General features: G+C 38.4%; 1 gene segment (V, D, J or C); it reads right to left on the bottom strand.

The window, feature by feature from the left end:
* Positions 1-1,403: 1,403 nt before the first annotated feature.
* On the bottom strand, positions 1,404-2,271 carry LOC122790479. The segment is given in 2 exon segments: positions 1,404-1,983; positions 2,186-2,271. Coding segments are annotated over 2 exon segments (501 nt in total).
* Between the last annotated feature and the right edge of the window lie 16,209 nt (positions 2,272-18,480).

Raw genomic sequence — 18,480 nt, forward strand, 5'->3', positions numbered from 1 at the left:
CAGTCATGGACTACAAATATGATGCCTGTGTTCCCCACACGTCTGATACTTATATATACTAAATACAAAAGTCTAACATGGAGAAACAGTGGCCTGGGCACCTGCAGGAGCTGGCAGGGGAGGATAGGTGTGAGCAGGGGGCTACTATCTCACCCATTCTGAGGGGGTATCTCTGGCTCACCACATAGGCAATACCTAATGGAAGCACTAGGTGCTCCACTTTATAGAGCTCAACCTTTGTAAGCACACACTACCACGTGTTAATTGGTACAGTAAGCCATGAGATTTCAGTGTACAGAAGCAGACTTCCCTTTGGTGGCAGCACACAGTGGGGCTTGGAAGTGATGCTGCAGGGGTCGGGGAATGGTACATTGAGGGAAACAGTAGGCCACCTTGCAGGAACAATCACTATCTGGCTCCTTACCACCTGACCTATTCTGGAGCAGGTGAGCTCATTGGGATTCCTAGGCAGGAGTAACCAGGCCATAGGGTTCCGACTTCATCTAGGGATTTCTGCCTCATGTTAGGCAGGAGTGACCAGGCCATAGGGTTCCGACTTCATCTAGGGATTTCTGCCTCATGTTACTGTGGAATGAACAGGCTAATTGGAAGCAGGCAGAGCTGTCATCAAGCTTGGTCCTGCACAGAAGAGAGGGGATAAAAAATATAACATGGAGAAAGGGGATACTCTGAGGTACTGTAACTTCAGACTTCCTATATATTCCTCCATGTTTGCAGTGGACCATGGGCTGTGATTGCAGTCTTCACAATGTCAACAGTGCACCATTTCAAATGCACAGTATATGGTGCCCTAATTGAAAATATGAGACTCAGTAGTGAGAGTTACAAAAAGGTAAAACACTGAAGTGCAAAAACTTACTGTTATACATTAAAAGTGCTTTCTACAGGGGGTGGAAGCTGTTTCAACTCCTTATATGGATCTGTCCCAGGGCCTTGCTACTTAGATATAATAACTCAGAGAATACTGTACCTTGGGGAAGGATGTCATTCTCCAAGATATATTAGTTTCAGACTAAGTATATATTTCCCCTGGCTGAACTTAATTCCTTAGTGTTTCATGTCAATCATGTCTTGAAAATACAAAATTCATGCATACTGTGGGTAAGGGCAATGTCCAGACTCATCAATTGGCCTACATACATGAATTTAGGATTTGGAAAAAACAGTGGCCCTGGCAAGGAGAATATGCAAAATCCACACAGAAGACAACCCTGAAAGGAAAGCAAAACAGTTTATCAAGTGCTCTGAAGCTGCAGTATTAAACATTACACCATCTAATTAAAATAGTTTCTATAGTGAGAAGAAATTATGAAATTTTACAACATATATGCACATTTTTTAATTCAAACAATGAATATTTGTTTCATGAAAATAGCAGACAATATCAGTTACTACAATATGTAAAACAACTAGAATACATTCATTACAAAAAATTCAAGAGTTCTGGGGTTCAAGAACACAGTCTGACTAAATGATGTATTTTACCAGATGTCTATGACAAAAGCACATTTAGGTGTCATCTTGCTTCCACCAAAACGTATTTAATGTGTTGATTAATTAGAAAAAAACACACATAATAATATAACAAAGTTCTGTAAATCACCTTTTCTCTTGTGTTGATGTATTTTGGTATCAGAGAATGACAAAGTTTTTGTTTTACAATTCCATTCACCTCTACTACGGTGCCACTTGTTGCACAGAAGTGTGTGGCTGTCTCGTGCAGTGTCACCTCCCTGATGCTGAATATCCAGGAGTTGCTGTTGTTTTTTGTCAGAGTAAATCGATCCTCAGACTTTGAATTGTAATACGTATCTATAACAAGATACGGTGCTTGCATAGGTGCCTGTTTGTACCAATAGATATAATTATCACCTGATCTTGGCTTGCAATGGAAATATACATTTTCACCCTCAACTGCACAGATCTTACTTGTCTGTGTTACAGTTTCTTGGCTCAACACACCTGAAACAAAGGTACATTATTATTATTTCACATCATTTGTTGTTACCAATACTATTAGTAGAACAGGATTCAGTGGTAATAAATGCAGTCAAGTTTCTTCATGCAAAAAGTCTTGTAAACAGACTACAGTGACATTAAGTTTAAAATAATATTGTAGCATGAACATGGCTTACATAGCAAGATAATTTTGAGGATTTCTTACCCAGAGCAATAGGTAACAAAAAGATATAAACACAACAACAGTTTTCCATTGTCATCTCGGAGTCTTGTCTTTTAATATAGGTAGTCAGCTGCTGTTATAAACACTAAGGAAGTCACACGCCTCTTTCTTTCTGCAAGTACAATTCCTTCAGTTTCCTTCGCAGGTCATCTAATCAGCTAAGGTATATGGCTGCCATCTAGTGATATAGCAGCAATATGACATCTAACTAGCAGTAGTAAAACATGCTATGCATACATATGTATGTATACACTACAGATAGACACACGCACACACACACATATATATATATATATATATATATATATATATATATATATATATATATATATATATATATATATGGGTCTACTTCACTTCACCAAAATCCCATTTCAATTCATTTCACTCAGACCAAATCATCTAAAGTTCACAACACTGAAAACTTCATTTCACCGAATCTCATTTCACTGACAGCTTACAATACTACATTTCACAAGACTAAATGGGAAACCAAAGACAAATAAACTCACAAAAATAAAGCCTACCTCCTTCCACAACGTAAAAACTACTTATTTATCATCTTAACAGAAACCAGACAATATAAAATCAAACTAAGTGAGAGGCTACACCCCCCCCCACCTCCCAACGTGGGAGGCTGTGCCCTCACACCCCCCTAACTATATATACTAACTCCAGGTCGCACTACAGTGGGAATGAGGGCATATACCCTTTACTTGCCTCACAGTACTCTACACACTGCCACATCAAGTCTATAGCTTACAATTCAGTGAAATGAGATTCAGTGAAATGAATTTTCAGTAATTTGAACTTTAGGTGATTTGGTCTCAGTGAAATGAATGTCAATGAAATGGGATTTCGGTGAAGTGAAGTAGACCCATGTGTGTATATATATATATATATATATATATATATATATATATATATATATATATATATATATATATATTTATAGAGTCTTTCGACTTTTCCCGGTTAGGGGTCGCCACAGTGGAGCTCCCATTCGCTAATGATTGGCAGTGGATTTTAATGGTGCCGAGTTGCCAGCCCGATGCCCAACCTTCAAAGAAGGCACACCCATTCATGCATGCACCTACCTGCATGTCTTTAACGTCACTCGACAACAGGGAGGACATGCAGAATCCACACAGAAGATGCTCCAGCCGAGAATCGAATGGGAGAACCTCTTGCTGTGACGCGACAACGCTAACTGCTGCACCACCATGGCTATATATATATATATATATATATATATATATATATATATATATATATATATATATATATATACATATATGGGTCTACCTGAAAATGCTGAAATCACAGAACGCTGACAACACCGGAAGATCGACAACGAAGAAGACCGACAGTTGAGAATCCCGACACTGAGAACACTGACATGTTAAGGTAAGTGTGCAATAGGGAAGACGTTAGGGTGAGGGTGTGGGTAAGGTAAGTGTGTGATAGTGATGGACGTTAGGGTAGGGTGCGGGTCAGGTAAGTGTGCGATAGTGACGGAGTTTAGGTTCAGGGGTGGGTTAAGTGAGTTAGGGTTAGGGTGCGGGTAAGGTAAGTGTGTGATAGTGATGGACTTGAGAGTTAGGGGCAGATTAAGTGAGTTAGGGTTAGGGTGCAGGTAAGGTAAGTGTGCGATAGTGATGGACCTTAGGGTTAGGGTTTGGGTTAAGGTTAGTGCATAGACAGTTGTGTATGTAAGGTTTAGTGTAGGTTTGTAAGGCTTTTGGTGTGCTTGTGTTGTGTGTGTGTTTTTCGGGAAAGGTATTTGTTTTGTTGATTTTCAGGATTTTGGTTTGTCGGGCATGTGAAGTTTCATGTTTTTGAACTTTTTTTTTTTCGTTTTTTTGTGTCTGTTATTTCGTTGTTGCTGTTTTGGCATGTCAGTGTTATCAGGTAGACCTATATATATATATATATATATATATATATATATATATATATATATATATATATATATATATATATATATATATATATATATATATATATATATATATATCCATGTTATGGGTCTTTATCACTTTGTCGAATCACTACTTAGCAAATGCCTCTTCAAACAACTATTCAGTAAAAACACCAACCGTCAAACTTTTCAGCAAAAACTTTCCTAGGGTAAAAGGATGGTAGTCCGCCCTAGCTATCGTTAACAAAAAAAAAAATTAACACCTACACCCACACACACACACACACACACACACACACACACTCATTAACCAAATATACCAACTACACTGGGAAAATGGGAAAATTCCAGATGGTAGCCAACCATCATTTTTGCTCTAGGAAAGTTTTCACTGAAAAGTTATTTTATTTATTTATTTTTTTATTTATTTTACATTTGTTGACCGGGATAGTCCGACTCGATACATGTCCATTTTCAGCTGAGGCCCGGGGAGAAAAGCTCCAATGGGTACAAAATAAAACATTGCAATAAGGACAGAAGCAAAGGTGAACATAGCAATGCAGACAGACTACAGATAAGTAATTACAGTTAATGTTTTGACATTCAAAAGTAGACAGTTACATGACATTTGTTAGCAGTAGTTATAGTGGGGAGAAATGAAAAACATATTTCCATTGACATGTTTGTACATTAATTAAAGATGGCTAGCCAGGTTTATTACAGTGACAAAGCCAGTTTAGTGCCAGATGTTGTTTAAGTTTGATCTTAAATTCACGTGGGGAGGAGAGCATGGTAATATCAGCTGGGAGTTGATTCCATGTTCTACCTGCAGAATTTGCCAAGAAAGATACTCCTGCTGTGTTGTTGGTTTTGATTGTAAGAATCTGAAGTCTATTAGAGGATCTAAGCAGTCTCTGATTAGTTTGGGCAGTGATACTATTTCTAAGAGCTGGTGTGTTATCTGGATTATAGAGAATCTTGTACGCTATAGTCAGAAGGTTATATTGTATGAGACTGGGGAATTCTAGCCACCCAAGCTGTTTGAGGTTTATGCAATGGTGGGTTCTGCATGGCTGGCCAGTGACAAATCTGGCAATGTGATTGTAACAGGTAGAAAGTCTGTTAAGTAATGACTTATTTAGATTAGACAGAAGGGGGGAAGCATATGTAAGTGTTGAAATTAGATGTGAGCGGACAGTGGCAGTTTTGGCTGGAGGGGTCAGAAAGGCTTTAATTCTATACAATGAACCAAGTTTTTTATTGGTGTTCTTTATTATTTGATTAACATGAAGTTCAAATTTTAGGTTATTGTCAATAATGACACCAAGCAGTTTTGTAGAGGGCTCTGGGGGGATTACTGCCCATCCTTTGCATTAATGCTCTCTACATTAGATTTCCCTGGCTGCTGTGGGTTCCTACCTTTGGCGTTCCTTCAATAAAACCCTCCTGACCACCTTTAGGTCTGGGTTCTTGCATCCCATCCAAACCTGCTACTCTCCTCACCTAATTTAAGGAACAAAAGTTATCCCACCCTGTGGAGCCTACACGTGGAAAAATAATAGAAACAGTAAAACCCTCCTGACCACCTTTAGGTCTGGGTTCTTGCATCCCATCCAAACCTGCTACTCTCCTCACCTAATTTAAGGAACAAAAGTTATCCCACCCTGTGGAGCCTGCACGTGGAAAAATAATAGAAACAGTAAAACCCTCCTGACCACCTTTAGGTCTGGGTTCTTGCATCCCATCCAAACCTGCTACTCTCCTCACCTAATTTAAGGAACAAAAGTTATCCCACCCTGTGGAGCCTACACGTGGAAAAATAATAGAAACAGTAAAACCCTCCTGACCACCTTTAGGTCTGGGTTCTTGCATCCCATCCAAACCTGCTACTATCCTCACCTAATTTAAGGAACAAAAGTTATCCCACCCTGTGGAGCCTACATGTGGAAAAATAATAGAAACAGTAAAACCCTCCTGACCACCTTTAGGTCTGGGTTCTTGCATCCCATCCAAACCTGCTACTCTCCTCACCTAATTTAAGGAACAAAAGTTATCCCACCCTGTGGAGCCTACACGTGGAAAAATAATAGAAACAGTAAAACCCTCCTGACCACCTTTAGGTCTGGGTTCTTACATCCCATCCAAACCTGCTACTCTCCTCACCTAATTTAAGGAACAAAAGTTATCCCACCCTGTGGAGCCTACATGTGGAAAAATAATAGAAACAGTAAAACCCTCCTGACCACCTTTAGGTCTGGGTTCTTGCATCCCATCCAAACCTGCTACTCTCCTCACCTAATTTAAGGAACAAAAGTTATCCCACCCTGTGGAGCCTACACGTGGAAAAATAATAGAAAGTATGACCTAGAGCTCCTGCTCTTCTTAATCTTTTTGTATTTTTTTCCCCAGTGAAGTTGTAAAACCCAAGGTCAGCACTGCCAGCAGCCAGCAACTAACCCCCCCCCCTCCTCTCAACCAACTGATCATATATTTGCCAATAATATCCCTAGCTACTTGCCTCTCGCTTTAAATCATAAGCCTTGTAAGCAGCAAGTATTGACATATCCCCTGTGGTCATTAGGTGGCCCCTACTACTAGGGTTTTTCCTCTGGAAACCTCCTCTACCTAGCAAACTCTCTATCTTACCTACTGTCAGCCCCTTTCTGCTCCACTTTTCTCTTTCCACTTGCTCTGATACTTCTAGCTTCTACTTGCTCCTACCTCTTGACACCAAATATATTTACTTCCCCTTGCCTTACTTACCTTCTTTCTGAGCACTTCACTGATTGTTTTTCTCCTGGACCTTTTCTTCTTGGGCTCTTCCCTGTTCTCACTACCTCTCTTTCATAGACCTAATCATCTCACACATACTATTACCTCTTCACCTCTCTACTTTTGCTTACTACTCTTTCCTATATATACTCCCTACACTTCACTACTATTGCTTACTACTTTTTCCTATCTATATTCCCTACACCCTCGCAATACTCCCTATCACTAACTCCCCTGTAATAAGCTTTTTTCCTGTCTCCAGACCGATACTATCACTACCCTTCCGTTTTTCTGCCTGCCCCTTACCCCTCCCCCTCTTCCATCTTATCCCACTTCCTCTCCTAACCTATAAATATACCTGCCCTCAATCGCGCCATTTCTCTACATTAGATTTCCCTGGCTGCTGTGGGTTCCTACCTTTGGCGTTCCTTGTAAGTAGCGTGTTTTTTTACTTCTACTTGCTGTTGCATTTTAATTGTAACTTTTAATATGTGGCTTTACCTGTAATCCGTGCTAACATTTAATGTTATATCTGTACTCTTGTACATTAGATTGGCTAAAGAAGATCTGAGGACTCGTACAGGGTCTACACAGCTGATTCAGATCAGCGCTTACATTTATCTGCTCTCATTTACTTTGTACTCATCTAGGTTGCAGAAGGATTTTATAGACAGGGTATTAAGTCATTATCTCTGCCTCTTTAGTGCCTTGTTAGTGCCTTACCCAGACTTTGGAATTGCAGTCTCTGGACGCAACTAACAGCTAACTGGCTTTTCACTTTGAGCAGTCGTAGCAGCGCGCGTAGTTGGTAGCGTGCTCCTATGCTCAGCTAAGATTTGGGATTGTAGTCGCTGGTCTCCATTTTCGGCTAACTGGCTGTTTACTTTGAGTAGTTGTAGTAGCGCTGTGTGTAGCGTGTTCCTATGTTCAGCTATGATACACGCACCTTATAAGTAAACTCTGACATATATTTTTACCTTTCCAGCCCATTTACTAATTACGGTAAATAGAGAGTGTAGTGTGCTCTTTTTATATCATTCCACTTATACTACTGTGCTACGCTTTGCATTTAAAACACCCCTTATCAGCGTTTTTAAATAACTTCAATATGCTATGTTAACAGCTTGTTTCTTTACCTCTGAGCCTTTAATCATGCTTCGTAGCCTTAAATTCCCTTTATAGGATATGGTGCTAGTAGACTGTTAAATCCTGTTTCCCTATACAGTATATCGCACTAGCAGCGCGTTTTACTTTTTATAGTGGCGCTACATGTGTCATAAAAGCGCCTCGTAACTAAGGCTCGCTTAGTGTATAAGACATTCTCTTTAAAATAAAGGCACCTAGTGATCTATATATCCTTGGTGTACTGATCAGTGATTATATATGATTTTAACAGTAACACCTTTAGCTCAACTGAACCCTTAGTCACTGCATTTAGGTCTTACAGAGGCTTATCACAACCCCACTTACTATAATTTGTGAAGCTTAATCTAATAGTCTAACTTACTTTTATTGCTTTTTGACTCAATATCTAGTATTTTAGTGTAATCTGAGGAATTTAGCCTTGCTTTTGATGTTGTATCTATGTTTAACTGAAACTTTCTGGTCTGCTCAGATATGTCATATCAATTCTCAACTGCTGCTTTAGACAGTATAAATGTTTTATTCTGCTTTTGCCTGAACTAACTTTTACTAGAACTGTTGTGGATCTCTGAGTTTTTTACATGATAATGTTAAATGTATTTCATTGCTGTGATCCTGCCTGTACTAACTTCAATTAGAACTGTTGCTGAACTCTGAGTTTTTTAATCATGTATATGCTATGTGTATTTTATAGTAGTGCCTTCTGTAGACTGTGCTTGTTCTAAATCTAAAGTATCTCCTTTCTCTCCTTCTTTTCTCAGCAGTAAAACCCTCCTGACCACCTTTAGGTCTGGGTTCTTGCATCCCATCCAAACCTGCTACTCTCCTCACCTAATTTAAGGAACAAAAGTTATCCCACCCTGTGGAGCCTACACGTGGAAAAATAATAGAAAGTATGACCTAGAGCTCCTGCTCTTCTTAATCTTTTTCTTTTTTTTTCCCAGTGAAGTTGTAAAACCCAAGGTCAGCACTGCCAGCAGCCAGCAACTAACCCCCCCCTCCTCTCAACCAACTGATCATATATTTGCCAATAATATCCCTAGCTACTTGCCTCTCGCTTTAAATCATAAGCCTTGTAAGCAGCAAGTATTGACATATCCCCTGTGGTCATTAGGTGGCCCCTACTACTAGGGTTTTTCCTCTGGAAACCTCCTCTACCTAGCAAACTCTCTATCTTACCTACTGTCAGCCCCTTTCTGTTCCACTTTTCTCTTTCCACTTGCTCTGATACTTCTAGCTTCTACTTGCTCCTACCTCTTGACACCAAATATATTTACTTCCCCTTGCCTTACTTACCTTCTTTCTGAGCACTTCACTGATTGTTTTTCTCCTGGACCTTTTCTCTTCCCGCTCCATTCGCCCTGCGGGCTCACTCCGCTCCCCACCCTACCCCCAATTCCCACCCACCCCCAGGGGTCCTACCTTTATCTCTAATAGGAACACACCCCTTTAAACCTCCTATCCAATCAAATCTCTACACAACTCTCTGAATTCATTACACCTTCTCTTCTCATAATTACTCCCCCTCCCCTTTCTTAAACACTATTCCTACCACATTATATCCCTACCTCCTACCCCACCCTCTTTAATTTCTAATTTCTTTCTTTAAACTTTACTTCATCTCACTTCCTCCTACTTCTCTGCATAACTCCTTTGATACCACTATGCCCACACTATCTATACCTGCTTTACTAAGACTACTCATCTTTTTACTATTGTTATCATCTCTTGTAACTTCCTACATCATAACTTCTTACGAATACTCTCAGACTCTCTCTACTCCACTGCCCTCTAAAAGTACCTCCACATTAACAACATCATTATCTTCATCCTATTTGCATTCACCCTCTCAGTCCATCTACCTTCTAGCCAAATATCACAGATTAGTACACAGCAAGTTCAGAAAAACCTATACCAAAAAAACAAATGACATTCACTATAATCTTAAACCAAAGATATATCCTACTCTTCTCCACTTACTACAAGATGGTGATATTCACCCCAATCCTGGTCCACATCATATTACAACCAACATAGAACAAAACCTAACTAAACCTTTATCCCTCTCTTACTCTAAACCTTCCAACTCTTTGTCTATTGCCCATCTTAATGTACGTAGTATCTGTAACAAAATTACTCAACTCCATGCCCTTCTTGAAACTGAGAAATTTGATATTTTATGCCTATCAGAAACTTGGTTAAAACCCTCAATTAAAGACATCGAAATTACCCCACCTGGTTATAGCATTATTAGGTTTGATCGCACTAATAGGAAAGGAGGCGGTGTAGCCATCCTGTATAAAGCGAAACTTAAACTGATTCCTCTAGACCTAACTCTTACTCAAAATAATTATGCTGAAGTAATTAGCTCTAAAATACAAATCAATACCAATAAAGCCATTAACATCATCTGTGCATATCTCCCCCCTGGAAATAACATCAATACCCTTGAAGATATACTCTACCAACTCTCTATCAAACTTCCACAAGAAACACTAGTCCTTGGTGACTTTAATATAGATTGGCATTCCTGTAACAATGCTTACCCTACCTCACATATCAACCTCTTTGGCTTCAAACAACTTATCAATACTCCCACTAGAACCAATAAAATAAACAATAAAGCTTCTACCTTAGACTGGATCCTCACTAATACCCCCTGCAAACCTACCAAACAGGTATTCTTCCTGACGACCTTAGTGACCACTCACTAACCTATATAATTAGAAGCAAAACCAACTTAACCTTACCCACAACCTTTAGAACCCTTCATTCAAAGAAACATTTTAACCCTGATCGGTTTCAAGCTGAACTTTTCCAATGTCATTGGGCCCCTCTAAAACATCTCCCACTCAACAAAGCAGTGGAACACTTCAACTCAACATTCTTAGCAATTCTTAATCAACACGCCCCAAGTCGAACCATTAGAACTAAAACTAAAACTGCTCCCTGGCTAACCACAAATACTAAGCATAAAATCACCCTCAGAAATAAATCTTGGCATAAATGGCGCTCCACCAAAAGTCAAATAGACCACCAAAGGTTTAGAGAGCTTAGAAACAGTACAAAAAGCCATTCTTACAGACAAAAGAACTATTACTTTCAACTTCAAAAACTACCAAAAAGGAACCCAAAAAATTCTGGTCCAGCATCAATAGTCTGCTGACCCCGGCCAAATAATTACACCCAACCCTCAGGATTCTGACCCTGATAATCCCACACTAACAGCCAATAACTTTAATTCCTTCTTCACCAATTCTATACAAATTCTAGCCAACCAACTATCTCCTGATACTTCTCAACTACCTCCAAATACCTTAATAAATACCATTCCTCCCTTCAACTACAACCTGTATCTACCTCCTATATACAATCTCTTATCCAAAAACTTAAACCTACCACCCCTTCCGCTGATAAGCTTCCTGCTGAATTCCTGCAACTAGCAGCAAAAGCCATTGCTTACCCTGTCTCTATCTTAATAAACAGATCAATAAAAGAAAGTAATTTCCCAGCAATCTGGAAAGTATCACATATCATTCCCCTCCATAAAGGAGGCAAATCTTACGACTTCTCCAACTATCGTCCCATAGCTCTTTTATCCCCCTTAGCTAAAATCATGGAAAAATGCATACATGAACAACTACTCAACCATCTCCTCAATAATAGCCTTCTGGCAGACACTCAGCATGGTTTCAGACCTGCTCACAGTACTACCACAGCTCTTCTCTCCTTCACCAACACAATAAACTTAAACCGTAATAACAATAATCTTACATCTTCTCTTTTCATAGACCTATCAAAAGCCTTTGATATGGTAAATCATACACTTCTTCTGCACACACTAAAATCTCTTGCCCTGGAGCCCTCTTCCCTAACCTGGTTTTCTTCCTATCTTGAAAATCGTCAGCAAGCCGTACTCTGGAAAAATTCTCTCTCTGCTCTCCTCCCTATCTCTTTAGGAGTTCCTCAAGGGTCTATCCTAGGCCCACTTTTATTTTCCATCTTTATTAATGACCTTCAATCATCTATACCTAATACTACCTGCATACAATATGCAGATGATTCCACTATAATTTGCACTGCCTCTTCTCAAACAGAACTCCAGTTTCAAACACAATCAGCCTTCTCAACTGTTGAACAGTGGTTCTCCAATCGCTGTCTACTCCTTAACCCCAAAAACTAAATTATTACTCTTTTCACCTACCCGTAAATCTACTTTGATAAACTTCTGTATTACTGCAACTGATAACACCATAATTTCTCCTGACTCCTCAACTAAACTTCTTGGTGTTACTATTGATAATAATCTTAACTTTGATTGTCACATCAACAACACAATAAAAGCCCTTAATAAAAGATTGGATCCCTATACAGAATAAAGTCCTTCCTCACACCTGAAACTAAGATAACCCTAGCCCAAACACATCTTATTTCTACCCTTTTGTATGCATCTCCTATTTACACTAATCTATCTAAAAGCAACCTTAAGAAACTCACTACATCTTACCACAATATTGCCCGCTTTGCCACCACATCACAATTTAGAGCTCACCACTGTCTAAACCTACAACAACTACACTGGCTGGAACACCCTAATAAACTTATTTTTCAACAACTCTTAATTGCACACAAAATTCTATACCAACCTTCTAAAACACCAGCTCTTTCCAAACTCTTGACTCCCTATATTAACCTGAAACAGCTACGTTCCTCTGACAAATTACTTGTTAATATTACCAAAACTATGAACTCTGCAGGCAACTGCCTTTTTTCTAACTCAGTAGGTAAAATATGGAATAATCTTCCATCTGATCTGTCCTCTTTGCATACTCTTCCACTATTTAAAAAACAACTTTTAATACATCTTAACAAATTCTGGCTTTGCTCTTGTACCAACCCAGACTAGCCTGTTGGCATCCTTAACTCTATCATAAACTTTTCTTATCCACTTGGATTTTATCTTCTAGTTCAACTGATATATTACCCCTATTTATTGTAAATATTACATAACGCTTTTTAGCATAAAAAAAAAAAAAAAGTTTGTGTATTATCTACCATGGTTCAAAACTACCTTTTATATACTTTATGATCTCATACCTTATTATATTGTTTTGCTAGGATTGTTCTGATAAGTTAAAATCTATAATATTTGTATGTTCAATTTTTTACATTTTTACCTTTGTATAATTACACTTGTACTATGTCTTCTTATGTATTTCCAATATTGTATCTAACCTCAGGAGCTTTTCTCCCCGGGCCTCCACTGAAAATGGACATTAATCCAGCTGGACTAACCCGGTCAACAAATGTAAAATAAATAAATAAATAAATAAATAATGATGAAAGAGAAAGTTGGAGACCTTTGAGTAGGTGTGAATAACAACATTTTAGTTTTTTTGGGATTTAATAATAGTCGTCGACTAGTCAGCCAGTTTTGTACAATATTAAAGGTGGACTGGGTAGCTTTCTTCAACTCTGCAGGAGATGTGGCTGAGCAAACCAGAATGGAGTCATCAACGTATTGAATGCAGCTGACATTTGGGATGACAGTATATAAGTCATTAATGAAAATTGAGAACAGTAGGGGCCCTAATATGGAGCCTTGTGGTACTCCAAGGGTGTTTGGTAGTAATATAGAAAGCTTGTTCTGCCAGAGAACAGCCTGTTGCCTCCCAGTCGGGTAGGAATTGAACCATAATAGGGCATTAGAGTCTAGATTGAATGTTTGCATAGTGTGTAACAAAAGTTGGTGATCTACCATGTCAAATGCCTTGGAGAGATCCAAGAAGAGGGATGAAGAGATGTGATTATTATTGCGGTTGCTGTTTATTGTGTTGGTAAAGGCAAGTAGAGCTGAGGTAGTACTGTGGTAAGGTCGAAAGCCATGCTGGGTATCAGACAAGAGATGATTTTGGATTAGGTGGTGCATGAGTTGTTTGTGTATGCATTTTTCCAATATTTTTGCAAGTGGTGAAAGTATAGCTATGGGTCTATAGTTGGAGAGTTCAGTGCAGGTGCCTCCTTTATGTAGTGGGATAATATAGGATGTTTTCCAAATGGTGGGAATTTTTGCTTCAGCTATGGTATGGTTAATTAATATTGATAGTGGATAAGCTATAGCATCCGCTGATTTTTGAAGGTATTCAGCGGGTAGTTGGTCAGCAGATAGAGTGGTGGGTTTTAGTTTTTTGATAAGGGTGCGGATGAGTGAGGTGGGAACTGGTTGGAAGCTGAATGAGAGTCTATCTAAAGGGGTGGTCTTGTCAGAGCTGGGGGGGCTAGGAGGAAGTTGGCTAGCTAGAGTTTGAATTGTTTCAGTAAAGAAGTAGTTGAAATTGTCTGAGACTTCTTTAGGAGATTTGTCTATGAAACCAGTGGGGATGGGAGTGGATGTTTTTCCTGGGTGGAGTAGGTTATTTAGACTAGCCCAAAACTTTTGAGGATTGTTTTGGTTTTCAACCTGGATTTTGCAGTAATATTGTTTTTTGTCATTTAGAATTCCTTTTTTGGTGTCATTTCTGACTTGTCTGTACTTAACATGGTCTAGGGTGTCTTTAGTGAACCGCCATTGAGCCCATAATTTGTTTCTAATATGGATTTTTTGCCTGGACTCTTTGGTAAGCCATGGTGCTGTAGCTACTTTTGTTCACTTTGAGCGGACAGGTGCATGCAGATTAAGGATTTCTAGAAATTTGTTGTTAAAGTGAAGTACAGCCTCCTCTAGGGGGTAGGTGTTTTAGTACAGACCAGTTGCAAGAGGTAAGTTCCTGTTGGAATTTTGCCTGATCAAAGTGTTTTTTGTGCCTGACTTTCCTGAGTATGGGTGGTTGTGAGTTAATAACTTTTTGCTTAACTACATAAGTGAGAAGATGATCACTTAGACCGTTGGGAAAGGTCCCCACAGTGTAAAGTTGGGGATTACTATTTACAAGCACCCAATCAAGTATACTTTCTTTTTGGTTGGGTTTACCTAGCCTGGTAGGGGAAGTTATAGTTTGTGTGAAAGCATGTAGATTGATGTGGGTAGAGGGGGATTCAGAGGAACAGGTTTCCCAATTTATATTAAGGTCTCCAAGCAATAGGGTTTCTTGAGGGTAATGACAGGACAGCCAGTGAAGAGTTTCTTCCAGTGTGGCTATGTTATTTCCTGGGGGGATATACATGCAAATGATGTAAATGCATTTGCTTTTGTAAAGCTGCAGTTTAGTGGCAAGAATTTCGGAGTTGTTAATCTGAGGTGGTTGGTTTACATCTGTGGTTAGGTTTAACTCAGATTTATACAGTATAGCTACCCCACCCCCTTTCCTGGATATACGATCAAGCCTGTGTATATTATAGCCAGGGGATAACACCTCATTGTCAGTGGTGTTAGGCTTTAGCCAGGTCTCAGTTAGACAGAGTATCTCAGGAGAGTGGACAGCCAGGAGAGAATGTAATTCATGTACCTTGTTATTAATACTCCTAATATTGAGATGACAGGTCAGAAGAGAGTTATCTGGTTTATTAATTCTAGGTGGATGGCTAAGGTTGCAGTTAGTGGGGGTGTGGATATCAGTGGTGGAAGGGCCTGAGTTAGGGTGAATGTCTCCACACAGTATGATACTTGGTCTGTATTTATTATGAGTCACATTAATTATATTTATATATTTTTCATAATTACAAATATTTAGTATTATTCATACGGATATTTATAGGTCAATACATAATTACATATAGTTTTAACAGAAGTAATTTATTATATGCATTATTTTTAGTGTATTTTACTATTGGTGGATTAATTATGAGTGTTCCGAGCATGAAAAAATTTGTGTCGTAAGTCAACAGACAGATTTTAAATAATACGAACATGGGCACAGTTGATAGATTGTATAGATTTTTTAGATTATTTTAGCTTAATATTTCCCCATTTTGCACACCCACTTTCAATTTTTGTACACGCAAGTTTTTATCTTGGTTTATTTAAAGCAACAAAATGACACAGGAAAAGAAAGAAAGTTCTTAAAAAGAGCATTAGTAAAGAAATGCGTCTTCATATGTTCAAAATACAACACACAACAGTGTTTTTGATTCTTGTAGGTTGTTCAGTAGGTGTATAAATTATGTTAAATGAATTTAATGAATTATTCAATTAGAGTTAATTGTTTTAATGGATTTTAACAATTGGTTATGAATGTTTATTGAACGGATTATTTAAAGCAAGGTATGTTTTAGTGTGAGTATCTTGAAAAAGCCTGACAGTGTTTCAGGTGAAAGTGCTTGCTAGATTTCACATTCATTTGAGTCTTTTTCGTATCGAATAAAGTATTTTTTGGAAGTTAGCAGTGGATCATTTGGTCATCTTCCTTCTACGTTGTTGTTTTTGTGGATTTTCTGGGACTTAGTTCGTTGTTTTACTTGGTCTGTATTTAACTATAAGCCTCAATAGTTTATGTAGGAGTTTATAGTATTGTCTAGGTTTGCAGTTAGTGTGCATGGGGTTGGTGGGCTGGAGGAGTTTTTAATGGCTTGAGCTGTATCATATGGTTGAAAGTGTGATGCTTTATAGTTTGGTTTGGCTGAATAGTTGTTCAAAAAGGAGTTTGCAAAATAGTGATTCGACAAACTGATAGGGACCCCCATGTTATATGCATATATATATATATATATATATATATATATATATATATATATATATATATATATATATATATATATATATATATATATATATAAATATATATATATATATATATATATATATATATATATATATATGGGTCTACCTGACATGGTCGATAGTTCATATGGGCGACAGTTTATTTGGTCGACAGTTCATTTGATCGACAAGCATTTTAGGTTGGGGGCTTTACCCCCCACACCCCTCAATGTTGGGGGCTGTGCCTGTGTGTGTGTGTGTGTGTGTGTGTGTGTGTGTGTGTGTGTGTGTGTGTGTGTGTGTGTGTGTGTGTGTGTAGATATCGAGAGATAGATACATATATAAACATGTATATACATGCATGCATAATACATACATCTACAGCAATATAGTAAGATGTGGTGTGTGTGTGTGTGTGTGTGTGTGTGTGTGTGTGTGTGTGTGTGTGTGTGTGTGCGTGTGCATGTGTGTGTGTGTGTTTAGATGCACATTTTTTGTGTGTGCATTATGTGACTTAATATATAACTAAAGTAGTGCTTAACAACTGTCAGCTGTTACCTAGGTAATATCACTTGAAGCTATGTTATACATAATGTCAGCATTGCAGAATCCATAACTCATGTGGAGGTATAATATCAGTCATGAAGCAAAGCATGCACTTACTTGCATATTCTGAAACTACAAGAATGCATAGAGTGGGGTGTAGAAAATCAGATGCACCCTACCCCCACACTTGTTTGTGGTTTTAACATATTTCTGTTCCAAGCATAGCTCTCAACCTGTCAGAGCAAAAACTCTGGACAAAACCATGAATAATGGGGGGACAAAGGTCCAAAATAGGGACATTTTTTAAATATTGCCCTTACAAACTTAGAAAGTTGATAGAATAGCAGGTTTTACATTAGCATGAATTTTCTGAAGAGTATGAAGTGTGAAAATCAAATGCCTGTCATTTTCTGACTTCAGTCTTTAATGTTTGCCAATGATTTGCCAGAAAAAACACACTTTTATTAAAAATGAACCAAAAATATGAGACAAAAGTCTGGACAATCAGCGAAAATATGTACAGTTGAGAGGTAGGCCAAGGAGTGGACAACACACATCAGCAGTAAATGGGATTGGCCCATATCTGCAAACACTGTATTAAGTTCATGGAAGGCTACTTACCCCATACCCTGATGTATCAGAAAAGAAAAGTAGCTGAAATCCTGACTGCCATATTAATGGTCATATCACAGAACAAAGTGCTTTGTTTTGAAAACTTGTATGATGTGTGGACTTTTCTTAAAAAATAATCAGAAAGAAAGGTTACTGAAATCTGGAGAGGGACCAAGAGCATATGTCTTATAAGGAAATGAAATAGGAAGCCAATTGGCCTAAAAGAATGGATAAAATGAGCAGTTCACATATAAAAAGAGTTTAGAGTTGAGAAGTATTAGATTGGGGGGGGGGTCAGCATAAATCCAGCCCTGTAGTTACTAAGGTTGGCCCTGCATGGATGTGTAAGAATCATTACAGTACAGGTGTTCGGCATCACACAGGAAAGATGGCGGATATGAAAGGCACACCTAGAGAGTGCTGCAGTGGCAAGTGGAAATATCTATGCTTCTAACAAGACAAGCTTATTTTTTAAAGGATTTTTTTTTCAAGCAATGTAATAAAGACATACAACAAGGGTATGTGCAAATTATAGGCAGGGATTGTAATGTCACTATGGAAGCACATTTGGATAGGTTATATGAAAGGTACGATATTGCACAAAGGCCAGGAAACAAATGAAGACATGAAGGCCAGTGATAGGTATGA

Source organism: Protopterus annectens, chromosome 16.part0 (assembly GCF_019279795.1).
Source record: "Protopterus annectens isolate FY-2018-M chromosome 16.part0, PAN1.0, whole genome shotgun sequence".
NCBI classification, from domain to species: Eukaryota; Metazoa; Chordata; order Ceratodontiformes; family Protopteridae; genus Protopterus; species Protopterus annectens.